The 23,667-nt window shown below is 59.8% G+C and overlaps 1 protein-coding gene across 1 annotated transcript; it reads right to left on the bottom strand.

Moving 5' to 3' along the window:
* Positions 1–636: 636 nt before the first annotated feature.
* Positions 637–23,249, bottom strand: POLD1 (DNA polymerase delta 1, catalytic subunit). Its single transcript, XM_061139890.1, has 27 exons — positions 23,157–23,249; positions 16,659–16,864; positions 16,192–16,305; positions 14,042–14,188; positions 13,832–13,957; positions 13,578–13,746; positions 13,421–13,502; positions 13,207–13,336; positions 12,570–12,736; positions 11,938–12,042; positions 10,095–10,235; positions 9,905–10,015; positions 8,725–8,916; positions 8,539–8,627; positions 8,339–8,455; positions 8,038–8,151; positions 7,587–7,734; positions 4,889–4,984; positions 4,636–4,773; positions 3,564–3,739; positions 3,182–3,334; positions 2,942–3,044; positions 2,080–2,212; positions 1,886–1,999; positions 1,529–1,581; positions 1,351–1,448; positions 637–820 (listed from the first exon to the last, which is right to left on the bottom strand). Exons 2-27 carry the CDS (start codon positions 16,861–16,863, stop codon positions 715–717), a joined length of 3,327 nt encoding a protein of 1,108 aa, XP_060995873.1. The 5' UTR covers position 16,864; positions 23,157–23,249; the 3' UTR covers positions 637–714.
* Between the last annotated feature and the right edge of the window lie 418 nt (positions 23,250–23,667).

Genomic DNA, 23,667 nt, shown 5'->3' with positions numbered 1-23,667 from the left:
GAGAGGGTGGGCCCAGGGGCTCTCTGGATTTGGGGATCCCCAGGGTTGGGGTGGGGGGGCTGGCCCTGAGGAGTGGAGATGGGAGAAGCATTGGCTTTGGCGGAACCCTGAGAAAGTAAAGGAGTCAGGGGTCTTGTGGTCAGGGTGTGTGTGTGGGGGGGGTCTCTGGACAGAGGAGCCGGGGGGAGTGGGTTCCTGGGGGGCACGCAGAGACCGACAACAGGTGAGAGCACTGGGGTGTCAGAGGCGGGGGAGCAGGGGTCCCTGAGGAAGAAACCCAGTCCTGAAGCTGGTGGGGACCCCAAGGTGGAAACACTGTGGGTGTGTGACCTGAGGGGGGGGTCCCCTGGTCGTTCCGGGGAGCAGGAGCCTCCTGCCGGGGGCTGCCCCAGGCCTGGAGGAAGCAGGTCAGCACCTGGAGGGCGGGGCCCACAGAGGCTCTGCTGGCTGGGGCCTGGGGGGAGCGCTCAGGAGGGGCAGGGAGATCCGATCCGACCCAGGGGTCTTGCAAGGGAGGGTGAAGGGGCCAGTGGGGGCCTCCTGGGGGTCGGGGCATCCCACTCAGTGAAGCGAGGCCACCTGGGCCAGGGCTCGTGACGGTGGACCACGACCCCCCAGAGACCACGAGACACCATGGAACAAAAGGCCTGAGCTTTATTAATTCCCCGCCTGTCCCCCCGCCCCCCAAGGTGGGAAGTCCACTGAGGTCAGAGGTCACCAGGCCTCGGGGCCAGGGGGCCCGAAGCGCCGCAGCAGCCGCTCCTGGTCCTCCAGGTCCTTCCGCACCTTCTTGCGCATATAGAAGATGGGACAGTCCCGGCTGCGGGCCGGGCGGCCGTCAGGGCCAGAGGCAGGGCAGGGGCCGTTCCCAGGACTTTGGCCCCTGTGTGCTGCCCACCCGACACCCACCCACCAGGGGCTGTTTGCTCAGCAAGCTGAGGGGGGGGGAGCCGATAACAGAGGGTGCTCGCTCAGGCGCTGGGCCACCAGCCGTATATCACCTGGCACCTGGCACCTGGCGTGGGAACCCGCCCCGCCCACCCGTTCCCTGGGGAAAGCCTGGCCCGCCCTGGGGGAGGGGGCTGGGACCCTGCATGTGCCTCTGTGTGATGGTGTGTGTGGCCATTTCCTGGGCAGATACTGGGTGCCCGGCCCTGCCCGCTCAGCAGCCCCCCACGCCCACCCCAGGGAGGCCAGGACACCAAGGGTCGGGGAGACCCTCACAGCCAGAGGGGGATGTGGCAGGGAGGGCGCAGGCACTTGAGCCTGAGAGCTGGGAACCGGGCTTTTGAGCCAGGCCTGGGCAGTGGTGGGGTGGGGGGGGCTGTGCTGGCCCGGCCGGCCGCCCACCTGGTGCAGATGACGTCCTCGTGCAGGCTGCCTTGGCAGCGCTGACACTGGGTCCACAGGCGTGAGAAGCGCTCCTCCAGGGCGCTCAGGTGGGACACCTGGGGACGGCAGGGGCTGAGCGGGCAGCCTGACCCCGCCTGAGCCCCAGCTGCCCGGCCCGCCTCCCCTGACCCCTCACCTCCTTCTGGTACAGCTCCGACTCCCGGGGCTGGCAGAACTTGCACACGGCTCCTGGGATTGGGGGGGGGGGGGGGGGCGGTCAGCACAGGGGAGCTGGGGCTGAGCCAGGGCCTGGGCCGACCCATCCCCGCCCGCTGCCCATCCCGGCTTCTGAAAGTCCCCACAGAGAACAAGGGAGCAAGTGTGTAGAGAAAACTCCCTGGGGAACCCCCGGGGGGAGGGGGCCCGGGACCCTCACGGCGGCGCCTGCAGACGGGAGCCCCACCCAGGGGCCACGCCAGCCTGTGGGGCTGGTGCCGGAGACCTCGGGTGATGGCAGAGGCGGGAAGGCCGGGGGCTGGGGTCCCGCACTCACCCTGGTGGCTGAGGACAGTGCGACAGCCAATGCAGCAGTTCCGGCGTTTGGCGAAGGCCAGGAGGCCGCCCACCTTGCCCGTGAGCACCGTCTTGCAGCGAGTGTGGTCCCCGCCTGCAGGTGAGGGCAGGCGGTGAGCCGGGTGCCAGACCGGGCCCCCAGTACCCCCACCCGCCCCAGGGGGCCCCCCGTACGCAGCAGCACAGCCTCCGCGCGGCCCTCGCCCAGGATGGGCTCGAAGATGCGCAGGAGCGGCTTGGCGAGCTGTTGCTCCAGGTAGTACTGCGTGTCGATGGGCAGGCTGTGCTCCAGCACGAACAGGGGGTCCTGTGGGCAGAGCAGGGCGCCATCACACCGGGGAACGGAGCGGCGGGGCCTGGGAGGGGCTGAGGGGCCGGGGTCCCTGGAGCCGCAGAGGTTGAGGGGGGGGTTCTTCAATCATGAGTGGGGGCAATGCTGAGTGGCAGTCGCTAGCCCAGACTAGGATGGGGTCAGAGGTCATGGGGGTCCCTGGTCACAGGCTCCGTGATTCATAGGTAGACGCCCTCAGGTCCCCAAGGAAGGGTCAGAGAGCACAGTGGGGGCAGGAGGTTCAAAGATAAGAGCTGGAGGCTGGAAGCCCAGATCTAAGGTGATGGGGCAGGAACTGGGGACTGCAGAGGGGATTGTGGGGTCAGGGGTCACTAGACATCCAGATAGGATGCAGGAGGGTGTGAATCCCAGGGAAGTACAAGTTGGAGAGCCGGGACCAAGAAGCCGGAGCCACAGAAACAGACGGTGCGACAGGCACTCTCGCCCTCTGCAGGGAAGCTGTGCCCCCTTCTACAGGAGGGGTCCGAATGGGGGGGGGGGGGGGGGAAGGCGCCCTTTCCAGAGGGTGCGGGAAGCCTGAGAGCAAAGCATCACGGAGCCAACTCCCAGGGGTGTGTTGATGTGTTGGGGGCGGTTCTCAAGGTCCCCGCGGGGCCGCGGAGAGGAACACCCTCCCGCCGGGCCTGGAAAGCAGAAGTGAGAGCTGGAGAGCTGGGCGGAGCGCGCAGCCCAGGTGGGCCTGACCTCGGACTTCATGTAGGCGGCCACGCCCTTGGCGGCGCTGATGATCACGTAGGGGACGCGGTCGCCCAGACTGGGCGCGCTCCCGGGGTCCCGCTTCCTCATCCTGCGGGGAGACCGGGGTGGCGGCCCGGGTGAGGGCAGGTGGGCCGGGTGGGGGCGGGCGGGCGGGAAGTGGCGGGCCCAGCTGGCTGGTGAGGGGCTATTTCTGGCCGCCCCCACCCCCTCCCGGGCTGGGCGCACCTCTCGGCCAGCTCCACGTGGGCCTGCTTGCCCGCGTAGTCGGCGGCTGCGCGGGTCAGCTCCTTGGTGATGACCAGCTGCGAGATGTCAATGCGATTACACAGCAAGTCGGAGATGACGTCCTGCGCATGCGCCACGGCGCCCGCGGGGTCTCTGCAGAGGGGCGGCCGTGAGCGGGACTCGGGGTGCGCGCCACGGGCGGGGAGGGGCCCTGCCCGGCCGCCGGCTGCCAGGGGGCAGAAACCGGGCCGGAACCTGCAGCTGTCCGACCCCACACTCTTTCCACAGCGCCGCCACCGAAGGGCTGGGCCTGACACCTGTGTCCCCAGGGGAGGAGGGGCTGGGGGCCGGGCCCCAGGGCCGGGTGGGGGTCCCCACGCACCGGTCGATGAGCAGGCGGCGCAGCGAGGCGGTGACGAGGTTAGCCACCAGGGGGCAGTTGTCCCTGCGTACGGCCTCCAGGCCCTTGCAGTCCATGCGGTCGTGGGCGTCGGGCCGGGAGGAGAAGAGCAGGCCCGCATACCGCTTCTTGCTGATGAGCAGGTAGGGAAAGTAGACCTGGGGGAAAGCCGCCGCGGGTTGAGCCCCTGGGACTGTGGGCGCCGGCGCCCCATCCTGAGACTTCCCTAGAAACGGGACAGTCAGGGATGGTCCCCGGGGATGTGGGCTAGGGTCACTGGGGAAGGTGGACCCTAAGACCCCAGCGTCCCAGCTCCGAGGGGCTGCGTGGGGGACTCAGCATTCCAGGGACTGCCCCCCGAAATCAGAAACGGACTGGAATAAACCTAGACCCTAATACCCAAGATCCAGACACCAGGGTGAAGTCTGGAGGGCCCCAAATGGAGGCTTGAGACAGACCAGAGGCAGACAGGGGAGCCAGGCAGCACCCCCTCAAAAAGAGGAGACTATAGGCAGGGAGTGAGCCTAAGGCAGGGCCTCCATGGACGGACAGGCTCCAAATCTGAGAGCAAGTGCACCCCAAGGCCTGACCCCAGCTGTGAATACTGGGGACTGAGTATGACGTGAGGGCTCCCAGACCCAAGCCTGTCTCACTCTGGGAGAACTGGAAAGCAGTGCCCCAATCCAGGCATCGCCTGGTCAGGGGGCCCCCAATGGACAGGGCTGCCCCCCCACACACCTAAAAACCGGAGATGCTCTAAGACTGACAGCATCTTTAGGAAACACTGTCTTGCAGAGCAAAGACCAAGATCCTGAACTCAGGAGGATCCAGGCAGCAAACAAAATACCTCAAAAGTGGGGCTTATGAACTCAAAGAATGGGACACCCAGTTCAGGGCGCCCCGAAATGGAGACCTGAGCAACATAGGGTGCCCAGACGTTGACACAGCAGGAGAATCTCACACAAATGCAGACATACCCGAGACTCAGAGACCCTCCCCAAAAAGTGGCAAGGTGCACGTCTGTCCACTCCAAGCACTAGGGGCCCCCACTTACTTTCTCAAACTCTAGCCGGATGGGCGAGGGGAAGTGGCCGGACACCCAGTCTGCAGCCTCCCGTCCCAGAGCCATCGCCTCAGCCACGGAGGAGACGCCGAAGCGGCACATGACCGAGTCTGTGTCACCATACACCACCTGGGGAGGGGCGCGTGTGACCCGGGGGGCGGGGAGATGCTGGGCGGCCCCTGCACTTCCCACGCCAGCCCCGGGCCCGTCTCAGGCAGCAGCGGGCAGGCAGGAGGCCCCTGACCTTGGCGCTGGTGCTATAGCCGTTCTCCACCGTGTACTTGGACTCCACGAGCTGCTTCGTCTTCTCAATCATCTGGCGCCCGAACCCGGTGACACTCTGTTGGGGAGAGAATCATGCAACCTGAGAGCCCAGAGGCCATCCGAGGGAACACGGGCTTGGGCTCCCACCTCTGCTGCTCCTCCAGGTATGAGCATGGGTGAGCTGCTGTCTCTCTGGGCCTCAGCTTCCAAATCTGCAAAATGGGCTACTGAGCTGCTCCTTAATGGAGGTCCTTAGAGGAGGGCCTGACGGCAGCAAATAGTGGCGGAAAGGCCAGTGCCAGAAGAGGCCATCAGCTCAGTGTCTCTCCACACAGGTACTGAGACATCTGGTGACATTCCTGGTCCCACTGCCCCATCCTTGGGCAATCAGAAATGTCCCCCCCAAAGATAGGGGGCTGTAACAGGGCCAGGGGGAGACCATTTTTTTCCAAATAAGGAAACTGAATCTGGGAAAGGAGGAGGGACACACTAAGGAGAAACACATGTGACTACTGTTTTTGTTTGGATCCAGCCAGAAAACCTTTGTCTTTAACTCAAGCATTTAGGCCATTTATGTTTAGTGTAATTATTGATTATATCTGAGCTTAAATCTACCATCCAACCGTCTTCTATTTGTCCCACCCATTCGATGGTCCTTTTTCTTTCGAACTTTTTTCTGAAACAACTCAGTACTTTTTTTTTGTTCCACCCTTAGGCCTTCATAAGCTTAAGGAATAGAAATAGGAAAAGAGGCCAACAAACAGACATACCTGAGACAGAGAGAAGGGGCTGAGAGGAAAATGACAAGAGAGACAAGGCCAGGAAGCGGCAGCAGTGATGAGGAAGCGCCAGGGGAAGCCCAGCCACACCCTCCTGCCTGGCCTCCCCCCCTTGGGAGCTGCAACCTGATGCCCAAGCACCCACTGCTTTCCACCGAGGAGGTTGGGAGAGGCCCCAGGGATTAGGAAGGGCCAGAAAGAGTGGTAAGGGTGATCTACCACAAGAGATTAACCTCGCCCAAAGAGAGGTCTGGCTCTTGGCTGGCTCCTGGGAGGGAACCTCTAAGCCCTTGGCATGTCCTGCCTGACAAATGTCTTTGTTCATCTGGGACCTTGGGTCACACCAAGTGATGTGATTTATGGTGGGGGCCTTGGGCCACACCGTATCACCTTGACCTCTGGAGGGACTAGAGACTGAGTAACTGAGGTCAGTCACATGGTGTACTCCATGCACCTGATCCTCAATAAAAACCCAGGCCACCAAGGCTGGGGTGAACTTCCTTGATGGGCAGTACCACAAGTGCATCAATGCGGGGAGGAAGGAGAGCTGTCTGCAGGACTCCCCTGGGAAAGGCAAGTGGAAGCTTCCGCCTGGTCCTCCCCTGGACTCTGCCCCATGTGCCTTTCCCTTGGCTGGCTTTAACCCCTATCCTTTCACTGTAATAAATCATAACCATAACAGCTTTTCTGAGTTCTGAATCCTTCTAGTGAATCACTGGATCTGAGGGTGGCTTGGGGGCCCCTGAACTACAAGTGGGTAGGTGGATGGGGGTGCACAGGCCCCTCCCAGCAGAATGCCCAGTCCCTTCTACCCAGAGCCATGTGAGGACTGACACAATGTTCAGGAAGGGAGCTCCCTGTGGCTGGAGGGAACCAACTCTGGAATGTGCAGGGACCCAAACCCCAGGGTAAGGGACTAGAGAGAAGACCTTTCTAAGAATCTCTTAGGCCATGAGCTGAGGCACTGATCCCAGCATGGCAGAACCTCAGTGAGTCAGGCCCGCTATGGTCTTGCCGTGGGTGTGTTTCTGTCTGAGCAGTAAACAGCCCCCACAGGATGCTGCTTGTGAGCACTTCTGCCTACATTTCCTCTCGGAGCAGAGCACTGTCCTAGTGCCAGCCGAGCATCCTCGCCGGGGTCCTCACTCAGGCACAGGACGGGGGACCTGCGCGCCTGACAGTGAGTCAAGTGCCCGAGCCTGACAGTGCTGCTGGGTGACCCCCGGCCCTGCCCCAGGGTGACCCCCAGCCTTGGTGGTCTGGGGTTTTACTGGGGGTCAGGTGCCTGGAGCACCATGTGACTGACCTCAGTTACTCAGTCTCCAGGCCCTCCAGAGGTCAAGGGGATATGGTGTGGCCCAAGGCCCCTGACAGAGACATGGCCCTGTGCTCCCATCAGGAGGAGGAAGGGAAAATGCTCTCTACTCTGCCACCCCGATGGGGACCAGGGGAGGAGGTGGGCTGGGGTGGCAACTGCCAGGGACACGAGGCTGCCAGGTGACTGTAGGACAGGTGGAAAGAAGGGGCCAAACTGGGTCCCTCCCTTCATTCCTCGGCCTCTGCCTGCCCTGCCCTGCCCTACCCCACCCATCCTTCCCCGACTTTGTCTACCGAGCACCAACTGCTTTCCTGTACACATTTACTACTGTCGCCATATGTGCCCCCACAAGGCTAGACACTAGGGCAGGAACTCTCACCATGTCACCGGCTGGACCCACAGGGCACAAGGCCCAGCCCACAGTGAAAGGTCAGCAAGTGTTTTGCTGAACCAATCACGTAGGCATCCACTCTCCAAAAGGCCAGTGGGTTGGGACGATCCAGGCTCTGACCTCCACCACACTGAGCCCTGGTTCTCCCCAAGAGGCGGTGTCTGCCCTCCATCTGCCACTGTGCACTTACCTGTGAGATTTCCAGGCATGGCAGCTTGCCCACCTGGGCGCCAGTGAAGCCATATACAGAGTTGGCGCTCACTTTTAGCGCCAGCTGGCGCCCGTCCAACACTTGCCGCCGTAGGGGGTCTGTCTCCTTGGCCAGCTCGGCCTTGGCCCTGGGAAGAGAAAGGAGGACGTGGGGACCAAAGGCCACTCGAATGGCATCCCAGGCCTCACAAGGAGACGAGAGGGCTGGGTCCGGGTGCCTTTCTGGAAAGGAGTGCCACGTACAGTTGTGCAGGTTGCACACTGCATGGAGTTGCCTAGCAGAGGGGATGGAGGAAGCTGCCTGCAGTGGGTGACTTGTTCTAACTGAGACACAGCTGCAGCAACATGTGCTGGTGAGGAACAGGGATTCCAGGCCGCTTCAATAAGCCTGAGCTCAGAACAGGGTGGGCGGGGGGAGCTCAAGGGCCCACCTCTTCCGGGCGCTGAGCAGGTTCTCCAGGATCTGGGGGAGCAGCCCCTTCCGCACTGATGTCTTCACAAACTCATCCCCTGTGGGTGTCTTGATGAACTGATCCTCAGTCAGGCTGGATGAGAGACGGTGGGGGTGACACCTGGCATCCCCCCCCCCCCACCAGCTCCTCCTCTTCATCCCTCAGGACATCTCTACCTCTCGTCAGTCCCCTCCCCTCCCCACTAGCTCTGGGTCTCTGGCCCCACTCTGGCCGGTTCCTGGGCAGTCTCAGGGTACATGTGCTGAGAGAGGCGCTGTACCCTAGTTTCTGGGCAGCCCCAGGCCGCAGGAGCGTGGTATAGCACAGGTTGTGGGCCATCATGATGGATGGGTACAGCGAGGAGAAGTCCAGGGTGGCGATGGGGACGTCGTAGTACCTGGGGGTGCGAGGGCGAGTCAGGGCCGGGCACCCCCTTGCACCCACCACCCCTGGCCCCCTGCTCCCTCTGCCGGGCCTCACCCTTTCAGGGGCTCGATGACCGTGGCCCCGGTATAGTCCTCGCCGCCCTCCGTCTTTACCACGGGCATCAGCAGCCCCTGGCGCATGGCCTGGGAAAGGAGAAGGCGGGACCCAAGGGCGGGGGGTGAGCAGGGCCCCTCAGTGGGGAGCGCGGTGGCCGGGCCGCCCGAGGCTCTGCCTGCTGACCTGCCGCAGCAGCTGGGACACGACCTTGACCTGTTGGCCGCGGCTCAGCAGGTAGCCGAGGGGCACGCCGGTGACGCGCGCCATCTCCATGGCGTTCACCAGCACCATGAGCCGCTCCAGCAGCCGCAGGGGCAGGAAGGCGTCCTTGAGGCAGTACACGGCCAGGCGGCGGCGCGTCTGGTCGTTCCCGTTCTGGGGACAGGGGCAGGGGTCAGGCAGGCGACAGGGTGGAAGGGAGGAGGGTGCGGACTGAGGGGCTAGTGTGGACTAGGAGGGGCGGGGCAGCGGAACAGAGGTCGCCACTCCAGAGGTCACAGGAATGGCTAGGGATACAGTTCCCATCTGCGGAGGGAGGTCAGAGGTCAAGGGCAGGAGGTGAAGGGGAAGGTCAGGAGAACAGGCACGGGATGTCCAAGACCAGGAAGGTAGGCAGGCGACTGAGGGCCGCCAGCGTGGGGAGATGAAGGGGCGGGAGGCGGGGGTCTGAGGGGATGAGGGGCGGGGTCTGAGGGCTTGGGAGGTGGGGTCTGAGGGCACGAGTGGCGGGGTCTGAGGGGATGAGGGGCGGGGTCTGAGGGCTCGGGAGGTGGAGTCTTAGGGGACAAGAGGCGGGGTCTGAGGGCACGAGGGGCGGGATCTGAGGGGATGAGGGGCGGGGTCTGAGGGCTCGGGAGGTGGAGTCTGAGGGCTCGGGAGGTGGAGTCTGAGGGGACGAGAGGCGGGGTCTGAGGGGATGAGGGGCGGGGTCTGAGGGCTCGGGAGGTGGAGTCTTAGGGGACAAGAGGCGGGGTCTGAGGGCACGAGGGGCGGGATCTGAGGTCTCTGGAGGCGGAGTCTGAGGGGATGAGAGGCGGGGTCTGAGGGCTCAGGAGGTGGAGTCTGAGGGCTCGGGAGGTGGAGTCTGAGGGGACGAGAAGCGGGGTCTGAGGGGATGAGGGGCGGGGTCTGAGGGCTCGGGAGGTGGAGTCTGAGGGCTCGGGAGGTGGAGTCTGAGGGGACGAGAGGCGGGGTCTGAGGGGATGAGGGGCGGGGTCTGAGGGCTCGGGAGGTGGAGTCTTAGGGGACAAGAGGCGGGGTCTGAGGGCACGAGGGGCGGGATCTGAGGTCTCTGGAGGCGGAGTCTGAGGGGATGAGAGGCGGGGTCTGAGGGCTCAGGAGGTGGAGTCAGGGGCACATGCACCTGCAGGTCTGTGATGATGCTGTGCTGCACGTCCTCCTTCTGCTCGCCCAGGAAGTGGAAGCTCACGGCGTTGAGCGTGTAGGACCGGAGCTTGTACTCCCGCAGCAGCACCTGCAGCAGGCGGGGCAGGTTGGATGGCAGCCCCGGGGAAGTGAGCCCGCAAGGGCTGCCCCTCCTGGCCTGGCCATACCTGCAGCATGTCCATCTGCACGCGGCCCACCATGCTGACCACCTTGCTGTCCCTCCGGCCGGTCTGCCTGGACTGGAAGGACGAGTCCCGGATGTTGGAGCGGAGGCCGATCACACGGCCCAGAAAGGGGAAGCTCGGCACCTGGGGGCACAGCACATAGGGAGGGCGGAGGCTGGGGGGGGGTCTGCAGGGCTGAGCCACAGAAGCAGTGACCACATCACCCATAACAACCACTGTGGTGCCGCCCTCTGCCTGCTGAGAGCCCTGTGGACTAGGGAAGCTCTGGGACAGAAGAACCTCAGGGATGGGCAGGCACGAACTGGAGGCTGCACAGACAGAGTCAGGAGCCTAGGACTATGGGGGTAAAGGGGGCAAGGATGGTGCCCAGGGGCTGAGGGGCTGCACCCAGACGGGGAGCTGCAGGAAGAGGCTTGGGGACAATGCTGAGCTTGCTGGGAAAGCAGTGGGTGCAGGGGGTGGGGGGCCTGGGGGTCGACCAGTTGAAAGCATAAGCAGGGGCCTGCATGGAGAGCTAGGTCTATATCGGAGACAGTGGACTGGGGAGACCAGGCATGGAGGACAGGCATGAGCTGGGGTGGAAGCGGTGAAGCTGGGGCAGAGGGCAAGGCAGGGGAGCGGAGGCTGGAGTATAAACACCAGGCTGACAGGGGTGGGCTTCTCCCGAATGTGGTTGTTTGCTCTATTATGAAACTGGCCAAATGTATAGAAAAGGAAGAAAACAAGAAATCAACCCTGAATATCCACTGGAAGGACTGATGATTAAGCTGAAATTCCAATAATTTGGCCACCCGATGTGAAGAGCCGACTCACTGGAAAACACCCTGATGCTGAGAAAGATTGAGGGCAGGAGGAGAAGGGGGCGACAGAGGACGAGATGGTTGGATGGCATCACCAACTCAATGGACATGAGTTTGAGCAAACACCGGGAGACAGTGAAGGACAGGAAAGCCTGGTGTGCTGCAGTCCATGGGGTCGCAAAGAGTCTGACACGACTGAGTGACTGAACAACACAATACACCTGTTAGGAGCTGAAGTGTATTTGTCTAAAAGATGCTGAAGTCGTAACTCCTGGACCTCTGAATGTGACCTCATTTGGAAACTGAGTCTTTGCCGGTGAGCAAGTTAAGATGAGGTCATTAGGGTGGCCCTGATCCAATGTGACTGTGGTCTTTAAAAAAAGGGGACGCTGGCGCACAGAGGGGAGAGCTGGGGAGAGAGCCAGGTACACCCCACAATGTCTGAGGAGACAGGAAGCTAGGAGAGAGGCCTCAGAAGGAACCAGCCCTGTGACACTCTGACTGGCCTTCCAGCCTCCAGACTGAGAGACCACACACGACTGTGAGCCTCAGACCCTGCAAACCCACACTCCCCCATGCCCACACCAGATTCAAGCATCAAAGTTTTGCCAGCAACTTCCTTTTTTCCTTAGTTTTTGCTGACATACGTTAAAGCCTAGAGAACGAGGCACTGCACTCGTGGTTCAGTCTGCCCTTCCAAACACCCAAGCCTTTTCTTTTCTTTTTGGCCGCACCACTCAGCATGAGGGATCCTAGTCCCCTGACCGCGTACTGAACCCACGCCCACTGCAGTGGAAGTGCAGACTCTTAACCACTGGCCCTCCAGGGCAGTCTCACATGAGCCTTTCCTAACTTAACCACGAATGCTTCCTTGCCTCTGCGAAAGCCACAGGAACCTTCAGGCTTTCAGCAGGCCAGGGACAGGGCCAGAGCCGGGGTTTCCAGGAGGCCTCTGGAGCTGCTGGGCAGGGGCCCACAGCCTGAGCCCCCATGTCAGGGCAGCACCCCGCCCCAACCTGCCGTACCTTGAGGGTCTGGGCCCGGGAGATGAGGTAGGGAAGGTCGAAATTCTGGATGTTGTAGCCGGTGATCACGTCGGGGTCCATGACGCGGATGAAAGTCGACCAGGCCTGAGGCGGGAGCACGCAGGGTCACCCAGGCTGACATCTTGGTCAACCCCCTGCCGTAGGTCCTCCCCAGTCCTGGGACGTGCTGGAAGCCCCCAGGAGCAGTCCTAGAGCCCTCCCACCTATGGAAGGAAGACTGGGCAGGTGCTCTGAAAATAAGGAATCCAGAGGGGCAAGTGGCTCAGGAAACAGCCTCAGGGTGGGGTGGGGGTAGGGGTGTGTGTGTGTGTGTGTGTGTGTGTGTGTGTGTGTGTGTGTGTGTGTGTGTTGGGGAGGGGTGGGGACAGAGGGAGCTGCGGGGTGGGGGTGGGGGTAGGTGTGTGTGTGTGTGTGTGTGTGTGTGTGTGTGTGTGTGTGTGTGTGTTGGGGAGGGGTGGGGGCAGAGGGAGCTGCGGGGTGGGGGTGGGGGTGGGGGTAGGGGTGTGTGTGTGTGTGTGTGTGTGTGTGTGTGTGTGTGTGTGTGTGTGGTGGGGAGGGGTGGGGGCACAGGGAGCTGAGGAAAATGAGAAGGGGCGTGGAACGAGAGCCACCTGCAGCAAGTCCTCCTCCCGCTCGTAGCTCTGCACCTTGGCGCCCAGGATGGGGGCGCAGGGCCGCAGGGTGAGCGCCAGGCGCAGGAAGGGCTCCGGCTCGCCCCAGCGCAGGCCCAGCGAGCAGATCTGGATCACAGGGTCCCGCTCGGGCTCCGGGAAGATGCCTGCACAGGGGAGGAGGGAGGCAGGGCACCGACTCCTGACGCTCCCTCGTGATTCACCGGGTGGGCACACCTCTGCATCCCACCAGGTCTGACCGATGTGGTCCCACTGCTCGCAGACCCTGCAGGATCCACTCTGGCTCCCTCACTGCCCGTCTCTCCCAGCCCTCACAGACCAGGCCGGTTCTGCCCCAGGACCTTTGCACTGGCTGCTCTCGCCGCCCGGAATGCTCTCCCCACCCCCATACCCCACCCGTCCCTCTTCATCAAGGCCTGTCCCTCACCCTGGAGGCCTCCCCTGCCCAGCAGCCCTTTCCCTCTCCACCACCGCCCTCCTTTGTGGTGTGTCCATTTGTGTCTTTACTCTCTTCTCCCTGAGTGAGCTCAAGAAGTGCAGGGACTCCTGGAGTGAGACTGGCCCATCACTGATGTCTGGAAGGAGGGAGGGAGGACCCCAGGCCCCAGGGACAGACCTTTGCGGCCAGCGCATTCAATGTCGAAGCTGAGCACGCGCAGAGGGGCAATTCGCTGCCACTCTCCTTCCGGTGGGTGGCTGATCACGTCTGACCACAGCACGTCGACCTCCAGCTGACACAGCGTGGCCTGTGGGGAAGAAGTGGGTCAGCGGTTACAGGGTCCCGGCTCTGTGTCCCCCCGGCCCAAACTCAGCCCCAGAGACCCCCATACCTTCCCCTCCGGCCTCAGGATGTATTTCCCAGGTGGGAGCTCCAGCCAGTTGCAGCCCACAATGTCCGTGTCCACCATGAACCTTCAGGGGGATGAGGGTCAGTGGGCAGAGGCAGGTGGAGGGGACAAGGTGGGAGAAGAGAGGCGGGGGACATACCGGATCTCAAAGTCAACATTGGCCTCATACGGTGCGAAGCTGGGGGTGCCCAGGCCGGCCAGGCGGATGCCCTGCTCCAGGAGGCGGCGGGCGGGCGCCATGAGGCGGGGCAGTGCCAGGGTGATGCGCAGAAACGGGGAGGGGCCATGCCCGTGATACCCGAACATACCTGTGGGCAGAGGATGCTGGCACCGGCCCAGGGGGACCCCTGCCTGCCCAGGACCTTCACCCTTGACCCCTGGGGCGGTGCTCACTCTCCCGGGAGCACAGCTCCACTGCCAGCACGGCCGGCCCGGTGAGCTCCTTGCCCCCACGCTGGTCCCGGCTGATGGCCGCACTCAGCTCCCGCTGCAGCTCGCTCAGGTGCTCAGGTCCAAAACCTGGGTGTGGAAGGGCTGGTCAGACGTGCAGGGGATCCCCGGGTGGCCGGGTGAGGAGGGGTCTTTGGGGTCAAGGTCACTCACCAGGGGGCGCTGGGGTGTAGAAGTAGGGTGCAAAGCCGTGGATGTGGCAGCAGACAGAGACCCCCTCGTCGGTGACCCCGAAGGCGCGGAGAATGGGAACCGAGCCCTGGGATGGCGGGGGCGCCCCAGGCAGGGGCCGTGCAGGGGCTGGGGGAGAGGGGGAAACACAGGGTAAGGGGAGGCTGCCCCCTTGGACTCCTAAAAGTGTGCCTGCCTCCCTCCTGGTTTCTGGTCCCATCCTTTCCCCCCACACAGCTAGAGGGAGCACCCGCCTTTCTTTTGTGAATCAAATGTTTCCTTTTCAAAAGTAGAACCAACTTTGCGTGGGCAGCGTTATGAGCTTTAACACTGGGGTAGAGTCGTGTAACCACCGCCAAAACTGGGGTACAAACGGTCCGGTCACTCCAAACAGCTCCCTCGAGCTGCCCCTTGTTAATCACACCCACCTCCGGCCCGCCCCCTGGCACCATCGGTCTGTGCCCTGTCGTCCTGCTTTTGTCTTTTTGAGACCATGCACAGAATGAAGTCATTCAGTACGTAACCCTCCCGGGCCAGCTTCTCCCGCTCGGCCTGACATCCCTGGCACCCGTCCACGCCAAGCTTGTCAGTGGTTTGTCTCCTTTACTGCGGAGAAGCACTGCACGGTGGGCTATCCATTCACCTGCCCCAGGACGTGTGAGGTGTTCCCAGTTTTGGGTGGTTAAGAAAAGAGCATCAACACCCATGGTTTTTGTTTGAATGTGGTTGTTTGCTTCCCTCGGGTAAATATCTTGCGAGCGGAATTGCCGGGCCCTATGGTAAGAGTAGGTTTAAGTCTGATCTCTCAATGAAGCTCATGGCAAAAACCAAAAACTTAATTACCAGCGGAAACACTGTAAAAGGCTAGGTTGAAGCCTCTGAGAAACGTGCAGGCTGCTGCCCAGAGCGCTGTGCCAGGCCATGGCCCACTGGGCACACGGGTTACCGACCCCAAACCCTCGCCTGCACGTGGTGCTGTGGGTGTATTTCACTTTAGCGTCTCTCACAGGTGTGCGTCCGTGTCTCACGGTGCCTGTCATTTACATTCGCCCGACAGCCGATGACACAGTATCATCTCATGTGCTCATTTGCCACTGTAGATCCTCTAGCGAACTGTCCAAGAATTTTGCCCACTTTTGAACTGAATTCTTTCTGAATGTTCTTTATTTGCAGCACTGGTCCTGTCAGACATACAGACTGCAAATGTTTCCTTCCGGCCTGTAGCTTGCCTTTGCTTTCTCCTTCAGGGGAGCCTTCGAAATGCAAGCTGGAGCTTGGACGTGGGTGTGTGCCGCGTGCTCAGTCACTTCAGTTGTGTCCGACCCTTTGCGACCCCATGGACTGTAGCCCACCAGGCTCCTCTGTCCGTGGGATCTCCCAGGCAAGAATACTGGAGTGGGTTGCCATTCCCTTCTCCAGGGGATCTTCTGGACCTAGGGATTGAACCTGCATCTCCTGCATTGGCAGGTGCGTTCTTTACCACTAGTGAGTGCCCCTGGAGCTTAGATGGGGTCTCTCCATTGCCCAGGACAGGCCAGCTCACTCAGAGCGGAGTGCTAAGGTCCTCACTGGCCCCTCACTGCCTCACTGCCTTCCTGGCTGCTCCCTAAACGTACCAGCCCTGCTCCCTCCTTAGGGCCCCCTGCCCAGAGTCCCACTTTCCCAGACAACCCCATGACTCCTTGTCACCTCCTCAGAGGGGCCTTCCAGAAGCTCCAAGAGGCGAGGTCCAGCACCCCCTCCCTACCTGACGCTCCTCTGTGACCCTCACCACCGCTGTTCCACTTCCTTTCTTGTTCTGCCTCTCCTTCTAGAATGGGAGCCTTGGGGAGCAGGGACCTGGTCTGCCTGGTACCTGGCCTGCCTCAGTGCGCATGCTCGGTTGTTCCCAACTGACCGGATGAATGAATGGAAACCACACCACACGCCTCGCCCCTCTGCGAGGAGCCAGCCCCTTCAGGCCTCAGTTAGAAGACCTCTCCTCCTCCAGGACGCCCCCCTCCCGGGCCCCACCTGTCCCCCCTGCTCAGAGCCCTGGGTGGGGCCCCTCTGTGTCCATCTCTTCCCACAGAGCCAGAGCGGCTGACCCAGCCCCTCCCCCCACCCACCAGGCCTCTGATCCCCAAACTCACCCACGTAATGGTCGATCTCCAGCTGCTGGAAGATGAGGGGCTCTGTCTGGGGGTCCAAGGTGGGTGGGGTGGGCCGAAGCCAGCGGGCATCTGTGGCCGTTGGGGAGAACTGCCCTGGATGGGGGGAGGGAAGCGGGGTCCATGGAGTCCTGGTCCTGCTTCGGAAACAAGTAACTGCCTTCCCCACCCTGCTCCTGACCCCTCAAGCGGCATCCCATTTGGGAAAGAAAGTCAGGTGGAGGCGGTGGTCTGCATCAGGCGGGACACTCCAGGGGGATCGAGGGGTCAAGGGTCAAGGTTAGAAGCGACAGGAAACAGAGGTGGCCTACTGACATGACAGCCAAAGATCAGCCCCTTGTGGAGCTCAAAGCAAGCCAGGGGCTGAGAGTTAAAGGTTGCAGGTCAGCTCCATGGTTTGGAGGTGTCACAAGGGTGGGGTGCAGGGGGGCTCCTGCTCTGAGTCTCACCATCTGCCGCCCCCTCCAGGGCTGACTGCAGCTCCTCCTCCTCCTCCTGCTCCTGCAGCCTGCGCTCTGCTTCCATCTCCTCCATCAGTGCCAGCTCCTCCTCAAACTGCGAGGGCCGATATGCCTCATCCTCATCCCAGAGGCCCCCACGGGCCCGCTTTGCGGGCACCCCAGGCCCCGGGCCTGGTCGCCGCTTACCATCCATCCTGTGGGGCAGGTTGGGGTGAGGTGAGGGTTGCTGTCTTCTCCATGGCCTCCCATGCACCCACCATGACCGTGAGCCTTTTAAAAAATCTCCAGAGTACGGAATCCCCTGGCGGTCCAGTGGTTAGGGCTCCATACTTGCACTGCTAAGGGTGGGGGTTCAATCCCTGGTCAGAGAACTGAGATCCTGCAAGCTGTGCGGTACAGCCAAAAAATTTTTAAAAAGAATAGACTATGCTCATCTGTGATGATAAAAGTCTGGCTAGTGGCTGCTCCTGGGGTGGGGGAGATTGACTGGGAAGGGGCATGAGGTTGTTCTGCAGGGTGGTAGAAATGTACTGTACGGCCAGCTGTACACTTCAGACCTATGCATTTCACCACATGTAAATTGCACCTCAAGTAAAAGCATAAAAAGTGGGGAGGCTGCAATTCAACATCCAGGGGTTTATGCTACAGATATACTATCACCTAATGAAAAACTGCATTTATGAGGTTATTTCCGGCAGCATTGTTTGCAGTCCGAAAAGACTGGAAACCACCTAAATGTCCTCCCCTGGGGGACTGTTTAAATAAGTTACATGAATTCTGTTCCCTGGAATATTATGCAGCTATATAAAGGAATGAGGAAGCTCTCTATGAACTGACAGAGGACTCTCAAAGACCCATTGTTAGGTAGAGAAAGCAAAGTACAGAATGGTGTACTTAAGAGAGCTTTTGTATTTAAAAAAAAAAAAAAAATTTCTAAGAAAATGAAAATGTTTACCCTGACTCTAATCAGTAGGAAATAATCAAACCAAAGTAAAGACTGGCCTGCGAGATGGAATCTTCAAAAAATGTCCAAGTCATGAAGGAGGAGGAAAAAAGATCAGGAAACTGTTTGAGATTAAAGGAGAGACTATGTCGTCATGACAACTAGATGACAGGTGTGATCCCAGGTCAGATCTTAGATTTAAAAAGTAGAAATAGCACTGAAGGGTATCGCTGGAACTGCACAAACTGAGCAATTGTCTGAGATAATAGTATCGTTTCATAGAGAATGGCCTGATTCCCATTATCCTGTAGTATCATGATGGCTACAACTTGTACATAGTTCAGCCAAAAAAAAAGTGTACGTGCATCAAGATAAAGCAAATGAGGCAGCACATTCACAACTGACAAATCCAGGCAAAGGGTTCATGGGTGTTCATTGTACTTGTTTTCGGGATGTCTCTGCAGACTTGGAATTTTTTTTAATTAAAAGTTGGAGGAAGGGAATCCCAGGTCAGAAACTATGATCCACAGTTGGGGCCATGAGTTGGGGCCAAAAAAAGAAAAAGCTGGAGAGAAACACATAAAATAAAAATAACATTTACACAAGGTGGTGGGAAAATATATCTAAAGATGTTGCTTTTTCACCGAATAATTGTGGCAGGGTAGGTAATAAACTGGCAACACTGGCTTTCTGGGGGGCTGTGGTGGGGAGATACTTTGACCAAGATCTCATTCACATACCATACGATTCATGCATTTTAAGTGTACAGTTTGGTGGTTTTTAGTATATTCAGAACTTGGGCAACCTTGACCACAGTCCATCTTAGAACACCGTCATCACCTGAAAAAGACCCTCTCCACTCAGTGCATCTCCCACCCTCCCCCAAAGCACCACTGATCTACTTCGTCTAGATGGACTGGCCTATTCTGCGCCATTCCATTTCCTAGAAATGGAATCCTGTGTCTGGCTTCTTTCTCTGTGAATGTTTTCAGGGTCCACCATGTTCTAGCACGGATCCACGCTTCTTTCCTTTTCATGCCTGAGTACTTCCCCACTGCGTGGCTATCTCACGTTGCGTTCACCTGTGAGGGTCGTCTGCATGTTTGGGCTCTTGTGAATGGTGCTGCTGTGACCGTGCAAACACGGTTTTTCGATGAGGAGAAAGAATCTGAACCGACTCTCCTTCTGTGCCCCACCCCATGTAACTGTGCAGACAGGTGGTCTGATCTCAGAAGGAACAAGCCTGGAGGCCTTTGCTCCGGCCATGCGAGTAGCCAGAGAGATGCAGAGAGTTAGGACCCCGGGGAGAGGCCCGGGTGAGGCAGAGGAAGCTGAGGGGTTGCCAGGAGCCCCGCGGAGTGGCCAGACCTGGCCTGGAAGGGGGAGGAAGAAGAGGGCCAACTGGTTGCCCTGGGTCACTGGGCTGTGGCCATGGGGTACGATGGGGGGCAGCTGTCACCGGAGCCAAACTTAGGGTCCTGGACTAGTCTCCCATCCCAGACACTGTCAGGCAAGCCAGCATGAGAAGAAAGGGGCCCCTGGGTGCCCCCTCTCAGGGGTGCAGGGCAGAGCTTGGCACCTTTCTGGGTGCTTCAGCAGCAAATACTGAACGGCAAGTGAATCCAGCATTAACCACAAGTGCTTGCTCTAAGTCACACACCTGTTTCTCTGTGACACTCACTCCCTGGAGGTTGTCATCGCATCCCACCCAACCTCACCGCTTTTTTTTTGCTATACCACAAAGCATATGGGATCTTAGTTCCCTGACCTGGGATTGAACCCGCGACTCCCTGCGTTGGAAGAGCAGAATCTTAACCACCAGACCACCAGGGGATGGCTTTAAATAACATCTCTTAGCTTTTGTGTCTCCCACCCAGACCTCAGCTGGGGCTCCAGGCTGACAGATCTGAGTGCCCACTGTGGCGACGTCCCTTCAGGCACCCCAGACTCCAAAGCCAAGCTCCTGATCTCCCCCCAGACCTGATCCTTGCACCCCAAAATCTCCCGATTCGGTACAGCTCCCGGCAAGTCGACAACCTTGGAGTCACCCCAACTTCTCTCTTCCCTTCAGACCACATGCTCACTCCATCAGCAAATTTATTTATCAGCTCTGCCTTTCAATGGACAGGCATTGCACTGTTCTCGACAACCGCCCCCCCCCCCAACCCCGCCCCGCGCTGCCCCAGCTCCCAGGCTGGTCCCTCTGGCTCCCTAAGATGGTTGGCCTCTATTTGGTGCATTGCTGTTTGTCTGGCTCCCCCTGCTGGAAAATAAGCTCAGCTCGGGCTAGGATGCAGTATCCTTCACTGAAGAATCACGGGTGTCAGTAACAGTGTCTGGCCCATAGCGGACACCCAAGGAATATCATGAATGAATAGCCTTGCCCGCTCCCCATCTCCCTCCTTCCACCTGGCCCCGCTCAGGGTTTTCTCCACTCAGCAACCAAAGAGATTGTATAAGTACGTCAGATCGTCCCACCCCTGCTCTGTTCACAGCCTGTCCCTGGCTCTTGCTTCATGCAGTTAAAAGTCCTCATCGTGGCCCACAAGACCCTGCACAACTGCCCCCACCTTCTCTTTCAGGGACACCATCTCCGCCCTCTCCCTTGCTCATTCCAGCCACTTGCCGCCTCTCTGTTTCTCAAACACTCCAGGCTTGCTCCTACCCCCGGACCTTTGCACAAGATGTTCCTGCTGCCCACCCAAATGCTCTTTTCCAGACATCCCCATGGCTGTCTCCTCCCCGCCTTCAGGTCTTTGTTCCAATTTCACCTTCTCAGTGAGGCCGGCTTCAAAATACAGCCCCTGGGACCTCCCCAGCAGTCCAGTGGTTAAAGACTCTGCACTTCTGGGACTTCCCTGGTAGTCCAGTGGTTAAGACTTCACCTTCCAATGCAGGGGGGTGTCGGTTCAATCCCTGGTTAGGGAACTAAGACCCCACATGGCTTGCCACCAAACAAAGAAAAAATAACTCCATAAAACAGATGTGATGTTGTAATAAATTCAATAAAGACTTTCAAAAATGGCTCACATTAAAAAAAAAAAAAAAAAGACTGCACTTCTACTTCAGGGGGCATGAGTTCAATTCCTGTTCATGGAACTCCCACATGCCAAGGTGCGACCAGAAAAATAGATACATAAAAATTTGAAAAGACAGCCCCACTGCCCCCTCCTGACACTCTCCAACTCGTTCCCTAGCTTTATTTTTCTTGCTGGCCTTTGTCACTGTCTGCTGCGATGTATCAGATCGTTAAGAGTTCTCAAAGTGTGGTGCCCTGCACCTGCAGCTTCTGGTGGGAATTGGTGGGAATGGAAGCTGTCAGGCCCCACCCCAGACCTACTGAGTCAGGGCCTCTGGAGGTGGGCCCAGCCACCCGCATAGGATCGAGCCCTCCAGGGCCTCTGAAGCAGCTCAAGCCTGAGCACCACTGCCTGTTCATTGTTTACTGTCTCTTCCCCGAGAGGAGAATGGAAATGCTGCAAGAGCGAGGATTTCACCTTCTGTTCCTGCCACATCTCATGTCCCCAGGAGAGAGGCTGAGGCTGAGTACACACCCAATAAATAACGTTCTGCTGCTGCTGCTGCTAAGTCGTTTCAGTCGTGTCCGACTCTGTGCGACCCCATAGAGGGCAGCCTGCCTACCAGGCTCCTCCGTCCGTGGGATTTTCCAGGCAAGAGTACTGGAGTGGGGTGCTATTGCCTTCTCCGAATACGTTCTGAATGCAGCACAAAGGAAGGAACTCAGAACTTTCACCAAAGCTTCTGAGGCAGGTGCTGCTATTAACTCTCCAACACAGTGCCTGGCACGGAGGCCCAGAGACGGGAAGCCACCTTCAAGGCTGAGGTGACATGGCTCACTCAGAGGAGCAGAACCAGGGTTCAACCCAAGCAGACTGGCTCCAGGGCCCCATTGGTGATCAGCACTCCAGGCTGTCGGCCTCCGGGGTGCCAGGAGAGATATGGGGGTGAACTGCCCTCTGCCCAGCGGGGGAGACAGGAGGACAGACTCATCTGCTTGCTCACCCCCTATCCTGGCTCACGAACCTCTGTCAAGTGATCAATTAAACAATGACAAATGGATCTATTCACTCCTGCGCCCCCAAAAACTCCACACCTTTCATGCTTTGGCCAGATCCCACCTCTGGGCCTCCTGATTCCTGCTGCCCTCATCCTGGGCTGTGGATCACCTGGGCTTGTGTCTGGCTCCCTCACCAGACAGGGAACTCTTGAGGGCGGGGCAGGGCTGAGGCTGCTCTGGGTCCCCAGAGTCACCCAGCATGGGGCCTGGTCTTGGGAGGTGTTTACGGGATGAACTCTTCCTTTTTCTTGGCCACCTAACTCCTCTGCACCCTCTGAAACTCAGTTCTGGTTCAGTTCCTCCACACTGATCAGCGGCCCCTAGGGGCTCCCACAGCACCTTGGGGGCATTTCCATTACTGCACAAGCTATGACAACTTCCAGCTGAGAGGTCCTCAAAAAACAGGGGTCTGGGTCTGGGTCCCCAGCATCACCTAGCAGAGTGCCTGCAAGGCAGGCCACTTCAAGTTGTGTCGGTTTAGATTCTTCTCTGGTGTCACCAACTCCATGAGTCCACCCTGAACCCTGAATTTCTTCTCTTAACTCTCAAAGACTAGTGCCGCCTCTTTTTAGTTCAGAAAGCTCTGGCTTGAGATTCCCTGTCCTTCTTCCAACCAAACTGAATTATCACTAGCTCCCCAGTGCCCAGCAAAGGCCCTGAGTAGGACAGGAATGGCCTGGGTGGGGAAGTGCAGGAAGGAGGGGGAGAAAAGGCAACAGGAGGTTCCCGAAGTGGGTGGGGCCATGAACCTGAGACACTGACATCACCCTGCCCACTTGCTCCACCTAAGCTCTGCCCTCAGGGTGGCACCCCCAAACCCGCTCCCCCTCAGGTTCCCCTAATTGAAGGCAGGAGGAGAAGGGGACAACAGAGGACGAGATGGTTGGATGGCATCACTGACTCAACGGACATGAGTTTGAATAAACTCCGGGAGTTGGTGATGACAGGGAGGCCTGGCGAGCTGCAGTCAATGGGGTCGCAAAGAGACAAGACTGAGCAACTGAACTGAACTGAACTGAACTCTGTCTGCCCCTGGGAAAGAGGCTTTCTCTGACTTATTCGGGTTGTAGCCTCGACTCCTAGGGCTGCTGGGCACAGTGTACTCAGTATTTAGAGAATAAAAGATGACACCATGCCCTCACGTGCACCATCGAGTATCCAACGCCTCCGGGACCCGTTGCCCCAAAGACTTCGCAAGATGCGTCCCCCTAGTCCCCGGCGCCCAGCGCCAGCGCCCGCCGCAGGCCGAGGGGACGCCCCTACCCCGTCATCTGCCCCTGCGTAGGCGCCCAAGGCCACTGGCCTCTGCCCCTCCTCCGCGCGCCCCCTAGCCAAGGGGATCCCTCCCGCCGCCATGCCCCACGCGAGCTCTCACAACCCTCTCTCAGGCCCACGGACTCGGCTCCCCAAGCCTACTTCCCGGCCAGGCCAAGTCCCCTGCAATTCCCCTTCTCCCGAAACTCACCCGCTTCAAACAGTGTTTCCCGCCACAGCCCACGCCGCCGTGACCCCTGACTCCGGCGCGCGCAGGCCCAGAGGCGCGGCGCGCCGAGCCGGGCCACGCCCCTCCCGCCCAAATAGGGGAGGGCACGCCCCCTTTGCCCCCTCTCTTGGACACAGGCCACGCCCCCTCCTTCCAACTCGGACGGTGGTCTAGTCCCCTTGCTGACGTATCCTCGCCAGGCCACGCCTCCTCTGACGCATGTGGCTCAAAGCTACGCCCTCTTCCTTACCGCAGGGTTGAGACCCAGTGTTCTCTGCGCACGCGCAGCGGTTCTGGGCACCCGCCCTCCCTTCGACCCTGCCCGCTCTACGGTGCTGGGCGCACGTCATCCACCCCACCCGCTTCCTGGCCGAGGCCTTGTCGGGAGGACCGCCTGGGCAGTGTTCCTCCTTCAGCCCGCAACCTGACCTTTTCCCTCCCCGTAAAGGCTGGCCCATGCGCGCTCAGATCCTGGCCAGGTTGGTTCTCCTGT

Source organism: Dama dama, chromosome 4, assembly GCF_033118175.1.
Source record: "Dama dama isolate Ldn47 chromosome 4, ASM3311817v1, whole genome shotgun sequence".
NCBI classification, from domain to species: Eukaryota; Metazoa; Chordata; class Mammalia; order Artiodactyla; family Cervidae; genus Dama; species Dama dama.
This window is presented reverse-complemented; position numbering and strand designations above follow the sequence as displayed.

What these genes read in the sequence shown, in the direction of transcription:
- POLD1 (XM_061139890.1), bottom strand. Translation starts at nt 16,863, where the DNA reads ATGGATGGTAAGCGGCGACCAGGCCCGGGGCCTGGGGTGCCCGCAAAG. An exon ending in CTACACCCCAGCGCCCCCTG is followed by an intron (nt 13,958 to 14,041) that starts GTGAGTGACCTT and finishes TTCCACACCCAG; the next exon opens with GTTTTGGACCTGAGCACCTG. An exon ending in GCATCATCACAGACCTGCAG is followed by an intron (nt 8,917 to 9,904) that starts GTGCATGTGCCC and finishes CCCTGTCCCCAG; the next exon opens with AACGGGAACGACCAGACGCG.